Raw genomic sequence first — 8473 nt, 5'->3', positions numbered from 1 at the left:
AAGAGAAGAGAAGAGAAGAGAAGAGAAGAGAAGAGAAGAGAAGAGAAGAGAAGAGAAGAGAAGAGAAGAGAAGAGAAGAGAAGAGGCAAAAGCAAAACACCTCTGACACACACAAACACACAAGGTGGGGCAGAGCAGAGACAGAGAGTTAGAGTCAAATATTGCTGGTATGAGGACCAGCCTCCAGCAGTTCAGGGATTGAGGCAGACCTTTGACTTTTCTGTCTGAGGAAGTAACACTTCATTCTCTGGGGCTGGGAGAGATGGAAAAAACATACATGCACTCTTAGGATCTTCCTAGCAACTTCAGCCTCAGTTCTGTCTTTATTTTTCCTTTACAGCTTACATAGCCCACTCAAGCAATATATTAACTCCAATGCAGTTACATTCTAGTTCTCAAGGATTATAATGAATATAGATAAAAACCATGTTTCCCGTTTCCCTTACATAATTAAACATTTTAAATATTACAAGTGAAAACCAAGTTGTCTCAAGAACCCACACACATTCATACCCAAGTAACTTGTTACAGATTAACAGAGTGTGAGCAAGCAAGGTATTTTTCTCAGCCAACTCTTTCGCTGGCAGGCTGCATTTTCTGGTTACAATGAAAAGAACTATCATTTTATTACCATCTCTAAAGTTAACATTATAAGAACTCTTAAGAGAATCACACACCCAAGCTTTTATACATGGAAAAGAATCAGTCAGCTCTACATGAAAGCCTCAAGGTGCATGCCCACTCCTCCACAGTTTTCATATCAGGAAGCTGAGGGCAGAAATGAGGACATGGAATTAGTCACACCTTCTATCATCAATCCTAGCAAGAAAGGCGCTTCAGCGAATCTCTGGGCTGCTCTGTTCTTCTTCCCTGAACTTAACGAGTCCCTCACACAGCTACGTGTCTCTCCACAACTTGAAATTGTTTCCTAGGGTTTTTCACCTCAACGCTATTTGACAAAAACTTCTCGGTCTAACCTTAAGTCATTCCCAAAGCTCTTTTTCAGCTCTGCTGCACTCCAAAGCCTGGGAATGGACCTCGCAACATTTAAAGGATTTAAACTAGCTAGGCTTCAGGGACTCGGTTGTTTTCCTTTATCATTAACCTAAGCCGTAGTCTATATGGCTCCTCAAAAGAAACTAGTTGTGTGACATTTCCTTTTTTATTTTTTAATCCTCTGCAACCTCTGCTAATCAGAGGCAGGGGAAACCTTTCATCCTACACTTACCTATGCTAATTATTCCACTAAATTAACTTCTATCATAATCCCCTACTATATTTATTTAAAATCCTCAATAAAATTCTATTTAAACTAACACTATTATTGTATAAAATCATTGCTTCAGTTAGAGAGTACAGCTTAAGAGGAAATCATCTTCATAATAATCCACAGGTTAAAAAATGACCAGTAGAATGGGATAGTTCCAAGACTACATTAAGGACAGTGGGGATTTCCCCATGCCCATTCACACCATGCCAGAGATACCAGAGAAAAATGACAGTGGCAGACATGCAAAGACACAGCAGTAGCAAGAAACATTCTGGGTCCATGGCTCCCAGGGCCTTGCCTATCCGAGATTCACCCATCAGAGTTTTGCTTCCTGGTGAGCTATTTTCCTGAATTTCAACTGCCACCTGCTGATCCCTTGACATGGCCACTGACAGTCAATCTTCTGACCAGTGCCCAGAGACCACAGGACCATCACCCTTTCTAATCTAAGTAAATCAACGTCTTTATAATTTATCTAATTATTTTTTGCAATACTAAGGATTGAACTCAGAGCATCTGCACGTAGGGGAGCTGCTCCACCACTGGGCTATATCTCCAGCCTTTTTATTTTAAGACTGAATCTCTTCAAGTTGCCCAGGAGGATACTGAACTTGCAATCCTCCTGCCCCAGCCTCCTAAATTGCTGGGATTCTAGGTCTCTCCTACCACCCAACTACTTTCAATTTTTCATTATGGCAAAATACACATCTTCTAAGATCTCCCATCTCAGCCACTGTCAAGTATGCAGTCCAGCTGCATGAAGTATGGGCACAGTGTGAAACCCAGCTACAGAACTCACCCCTTAGGCAACTGTCCTCTGTCCCATTCCCTGACAACCACCATCTTTCTTTCTATACCTATTCAACCTCCAATCACCTTCTATAACATGATTTATTTTTAAATAAACATAAGAAGCCTACAGTGGGGAGAAAAGCCATGCCTGGCTCTGGTGAGCAGCTAAACACAGATGCCAAAGCTTGTGCTCTTTCTTTCATTCGCTCATTCATACATTCATGACCCAGGATGTTTGACATGTGATAGTATTTATAGAGTTAAGTGTGTAGCCATTGTTTCTAATCCCCAAAACCACACCTACCGATGACTTCATAATTAGCTGCTTTTCTCCTTGACCTGTAGGATTCTTTGTATCTTCTCTGCAGAAGCTTTCTACCCAATGTTCATATGAGCTCACAGGCGATCGCTTTTCAGAAGCCTTACCAGGCAATAGAGTTCCTGTCTGGTAGGTAATACTCTGTTGCAATCTTAGCTTCTTCCCTAAATGTGCTTGTTTATACCTAAGCTATTAAAGATGAGATCTGTCATCTCTCTCTGCATCCCCCAGTCCCTGTGCAGTAGAGGTAGGTAAGGGTTTTGTGTTCGCTGGCTGTAGCCTTGTTTGCTTACATCATTATATAGCCCCTTAAAACATTCAGGCAGTTAGAGTCACACTGTCTTTATAATGCCTTTATGACTTATCAATGTGATCCGCACCTAGCCTCTGTGTCCCAAACAAGGCTCAAACAGCCTCTTGGAGTCTTCGCTGCCTTCTGGAGGGCAAGAAGAAATAAGTTGAGCCTTCAAAACCACATGGCTTTCTTGAGAAGAATGTACAAGATTGCACCTGTGCTCTGTCAATAAAGCGTCCCTAAGCTTGAATTGTTAGTCTTGTTTCTGGAACCCTCCATGCAGGGCCGGTGCTAGAGCTGTCTGGAGGGTCATTCCAGAATAAGAACAGAGGATAATTCAGGTCAAAATGAGATGTTTAGGGTTGAGGGTGTGGATTGACACTTAACTAAAAGTTAAGTTAAGGGATGCTTAAAATTCTTCAGCATGGGAAAACTCAGGGGAAGGTCCAAATGCCTGAAAGGGGAGAACAGTGGGACACTGAGGGAGGGCACACTTAGAGTGATGAAATGTGTTCCTTATGGGAGAGCCAGGAAAAATGAAGGAAAAAAATGAAAATCCAAATTAGTGGCCATCGCATCAGGCTGATGGTAAAGACCTGCGAATCCTGTCTACTGTAATGAGCACAGCTCAGAAAACACGAATTCCACAACTGTATCAGCTGGAGGATTTGGTTGCTTTGTTTTGGATTTCTTATATTTATGAGTGTTTTGCCTGCATATGTGCAGCACACACCACATGCGTGCTGTGCCTATAGAGGTCAGATGAGAGAGTTGGATTTCCTTGAACTGGAACTACTCCCATGATGGTGCTGGATTCAATGCAGGTCCTCTGTTCCAGCAGCAGGTGTTCTTAATAGCTGGGCCATCTTTCCAGCCCCTGCTTTGGTCTTTTTGAGCTAGGGTTTTGCGAGGACACCGGCTTTGAACACACTATAGAGCTGATATTGGATTTGAAGTCCTAATTCTCCTGCCTCTGCCTTCCCAGTTGATGCAAGCCTGAGCCACCACATCTGGCTTAGAAGAAAAACTTTAAAGAAAGAATAGTGTATATTTCTAGAGATATGTCACTTGTATGCGCATCTGTGGCAGGAGCTATAAGCTGTTAAAGCCAAAGGTCGCTGGGAGGGAGTGAAGCATATCTGAAGGGATTGGGACACTACAAGTTGAACAAATGCCAAGTATCACAGGAAAGAAAGGGGATTAAGAAGATGAACTGCTTGGGTCCCATAACAGCCATCAGATCATAAGAGCCACACAGTGTAGTCTTGGAGGACTCAATACTTCCCTCCACAATAAAGTTTCTGCAGAGCAAACTTCATATCTTTGTTCCTCAGACAATAGACCACTGGGTTCAAAGACGGAGTGAGGACAGAGTAGAAAATAGATGCCAGGCGACCCTGGGTCGGGGAGTACCGAGAGGCAGGCCTCAGGTACACGAAGCCTCCAGTTCCATAAAACAAGACGACTGTGGTCAGGTGAGAGGAGCAGGTGGAAAAGGCCTTCCACCTGCCGTCCACTGAGGGGATGCGGACAACTGTGGACACGATGCCCACATAGGAGAGGACCGTGAGGGCGAAGGCACTCATGATGATGCAAGTGCCAACAGCGAAGCCTATGTCCTCATTGACATGGTAATCAGTGCAGGACAGCCTCATGACTGCAGGGATGTCACAGAAGAAGTGTTCAACAACATTGGGTCCACAGTAGGGGAGGGAGAAGGTGTTGAAAGTGTGGAAAGCAGAGTAGATGGCCCCACTCACCCAGGCAGTGACCACCATTGCAACACGACATTTGTGGCTCATGATGGTTCCATAGAGCAGTGGTCTGAGGATGGCCAGGTACCGGTCATAAGCCATGGCCGTGAGCAGGAAGCATTCAATAGAACACAGTGTGATAAATACATAAAGCTGTGCTACACACTCAAGATAGGAGATGAGCCCCGAGCCTGTGAAGGACATAACCACTGCCTTGGGGATGGTGGCTGAAGTATAACACATGTCCAGGAAAGACAAATTCTTCAGGAAGAAGTACATGGGGGAGTGGAGCCTACTGTCTCTCATCACAGCTGCGATGATGGAGATGTTCCCCAGGAGGCCGAATGTGTAGACAAGCAGGAAAAACAGGATGACCACCAATCCCAGCTGCGGGGTATCTGAGAAGCCCACGAGGATGAAGTGAGTTACTCTTGTGTGATTGGACATGTCTGCTCGAATTGTGTTCAGATGCAGGGGACCACACACAGCTAAGGGAGGGGACAGCAAGAGGAGACAAGTTCAGACGTGTGTATGCAGCTCCATGTTGTCTACAGAGTCATGGCTTCCTTCAGAAAGCTAGCACCGCGAAGCAGCTTATCTAAAGGGCATTTCGACGAACTCAGAAGGAGGAGAGGTAGCAGAAAAGGAATGGGAAGTAGAAGAGGGAGGAAATAGAGCAGGGGAGAGAGAGGACACTCCTGCCAAAGGTCTATGGCTCTTAAATTCTCCATGGAGTCAAGTGGGAAGCAGTCCTGGGAGTTTGCTTTCTATGTAATGAAGCAAATCAGCTCATAAATATTTCAATGTTATTTTAAAGGACAGTGGGGTTTTTTTTTTTAGATTTTATTCTCATTTTAACACATTGCTTTCTTAAGAGCCTATAGATTTTCTGAATCTCCTCATTTTCTTTCTAATGTTGGTTCAATCCTCTGTCTCTGTCTCTGTCTCTGTCTCTCTCTCTCTCTCTCTCTCTCTCACACACACACACACACACACACACCTTCTTTAGTAGTAATTCCATTTTTTTAGCTCAAGAATATCATTCTACCAATACTGCAAGGCAAATGTCCTCTGCTGAGGAAAACATGCACTGTGAAACACTTGGTTCTAGATTTCTATAAATCCTGTTCCTAGAGACCTTGATTTGTTTATTTAGCCTCTGCTTGTTTTTATTAACTATATGGCTGTGTGATGCCGGAACATGCTGCACTCTTTCTCTGCCTGTAGACAAGGTCAGTATCTGATGATGAGCCCTCAATGGACATTAGTGAATGGATAAACCAAACCAAGCATCCGTGGTCTCCCTGAGACATCAGCCTTAGAACCTCGCTCTGAGCCAGAGGTCTCAATAGACTCAGCTGTGAGTGAGCTCACGTGTGTAGGAAAACATAAAGACCTAGATACTCACTGACTTTGAATGTGTAGGCTGCTGGTTAGGTTTAGTAGAATATGTTACATCCATGGAAGTAACTGCTTTCTGAGCCCTTGTTCTGGTTCATCGGCAGCTCCAGAGAAGACAACTGCACAGGTGCTGAGCAGCACAGAGGTCCCCACTTTTATCACATACTCCCCACAACCCTGGGAAAGGCTGCACTACTATATGGCTGAGAACATCATAATCATCCCCAATGTTAGCTGGGAGGGAGCAATGCAGGCATGGGGGCCCATGAAGGCACTGGCTACAGCCTGGGTGCTGTACCAGAATCTGGATGGCAGGAGGGAAGGAACAGTGTGGGCATTTCCCTTAGAAAAGGCAAATGAGCCCCCGGCTTGGGAAAGGGCAAAGCTTGTAGGAAGGTTTACTCTGGGTGGTATGGAAGTGGCTTTGGTCTTACTGCAATCCTGATATAGCTTATTAGATGCATTCTATCAAATGAAAGGAGAAATACTTGAAGAAGCTGGGTGGGAAGGAGTGGGTATGGATGTCCTAGTGAAAACTCCGTATTTCTTGCAGTTCTGAGAATATCGCAAAAAAAAGCACAGTTCTATTCCCCTAGGACAGATCAGCGAAAGCTTGTCTGTCTCTGGTGGACATGGACACAGTGCCTGTCCCCAACTGCTCTCGTGACCACTCAATCTTGCATCTTTGCCTTCAGAGCAAGTACATAAGGATGCCACGTACAGCTCTGTGAAGTTCTGCTCCAGCCTAGGATGTAGCCAGGCTCCTTGAAACAGGTTCAACTGCTTCTGTGAGCTTGCCCTGGGGAAAGACTTTGGCCTGTGGAGCTGCTTTTAAGGAGCAGAAGCCCCACAGCTTAGGCCTTTTCTCATTAAGTGACATGATGCCTCCAATGTATTAGGATTCCCTTAGGACAGTTTTTCCATTCTCCCCATGCTGGAAACTTCTCTACAATGCTGCTCTCCCTACGACAGCCTGAAGACCAGCATGCCTTGACATTTCCCACACCAAACAAAAGAATCCATTGCCTCTCAATTCAACCTCACTCAGGTTCTCGGGACAAGAAGCCAAATAGAGCCAGATTCTTGGCCAAACTATCACAGGAATGGTCCTATCCCAGTTTCTGGTTGAGTCATTGTTCCCTCTGAAATCTCCTGAGCTGGTTTCTGCTGTCATTTCTCAGCATTCCTTTGTTGCAAGTTCTGCTTACAGCACTCAGTGGCTTTTTCAGCCCAAACTTCCACGTTCTTCTCCACTCCTCAAAACTGTCCCAAGGACTTAGAAGCTAGGTGATCAGGGTCATCACAGCAATGGCCCTGCTTCTCAGACTAATATTGTCCTGATTTTTCCTGATACTGTGATAAAATACAGGAGAAAGGGTTTTGGGTTTTTTTTTTCTTTTTTTTTTTTTTTTTTTTTTTTTTAGATTAAAGTTCCACGTTATAGTTTACCATTGTGGAGGAATCAAATCAGTTAAACTGTGCTGACTTGACATTCAAACAAGTCATCACAAACCCCAAGAAAAATATCAGGGCATCTAACTCAGCAAGGATCATGCAGACAGTCATAAGACCCTGATAAGAGATGGCAGAAAAATAGCCTGATTATATAATTTAAAATGTCATAATAATAATTATATAAATGGTTCAACATCAGTTTTAACAAGAAAATGACAATTAAAAAATACAAGGCATTCTTCTCCTGGAGTCCCTTCTACTCTGTCCATTCTGCTCTCTGCATGCCGTCCTTATTCTTCTTGCTCACGAGACAACAAAATCAGAAGTTAATGGTTTGCAGTCAGTTTCGTTGCCATTAATAATCCAGGACCCTAGCGTCCTGAGGTAAGTTCAAGCAAGAGCCATGAAAGGCTCTGCCACACCCTAAGATCTCACATGACCAGGATGAACAAGAGAGGGTTGGGGTGGTCTAAGGAGCAAAAGAGGAAGATTTGGTGCTTTGTGGTGGAATCCAACACAGTGCCTTGGGTGCTGGCCAAGCCCTCCTCCACCACACTCCGTCTGCTGCCATGACTTAGTGCTTTGACTAGGATGTGGCCACTGTGTAACCATTTATTCCTGAAGTTCTTTTTCCTGGTGCCTACCTTTTCGCCTGTAACGTCTATAGAACCCTGCAACACAGCCTGCTCCAATGCTGAGGGGACCAGAGAGGTGAGTCAGCAGTCACAAGGCTGGACAGCCAGAAGTGCCACTCTCGGGGGGGTCTTCCCCAGTGGTACAGAATCCAGGGGCCCCTTCCTAACTCTCTAAGCTTTTCTGGCCAGCCATCAGGGAGTGTTCTTGCTGCTGGGCTTTCCCCCAACCCACCCTGCCCCCAAGCTCACATATTCGCCTGTGAGGTCCTTGGACCCCTGAAACAGAGCTTGCTCCAATACTGGGGGGACCTAAGAAAGGGCAACCCAAGAAAAACTCCCAAGTACTCAGACAGCAGCAGCAAAGATCGGACCAAGACACCAAGACACTGATGGCCTCATTTGAAGGAAGAGATGGGCAGACACCAATGCAAGAAATCCTCCAGCTTTCTTTTGCACGACCCAGCCCCCCCAGCACCCCTCCCCAACCCGGACCTGCTCTATGCTAGGACCAGTGCTCAAGAACAGTTTTAAGCTCCTTCTCTAAGGCTACCC

At 45.0% G+C, this 8473-nt stretch overlaps 1 protein-coding gene across 1 annotated transcript; it reads right to left on the bottom strand.

The window, feature by feature from the left end:
* Positions 1-3950: 3950 nt before the first annotated feature.
* On the bottom strand, positions 3951-4877 carry LOC101992949 (olfactory receptor 1019-like). The gene has a single exon (XM_005350015.1). It carries the CDS (start codon positions 4875-4877, stop codon positions 3951-3953), a length of 927 nt encoding a protein of 308 aa, XP_005350072.1.
* Between the last annotated feature and the right edge of the window lie 3596 nt (positions 4878-8473).

The sequence above is a fragment of the Microtus ochrogaster genome, chromosome 7 (assembly GCF_000317375.1).
Source record: "Microtus ochrogaster isolate Prairie Vole_2 chromosome 7, MicOch1.0, whole genome shotgun sequence".
NCBI lineage: Eukaryota > Metazoa > Chordata > Mammalia > Rodentia > Cricetidae > Microtus > Microtus ochrogaster.
This window is presented reverse-complemented; position numbering and strand designations above follow the sequence as displayed.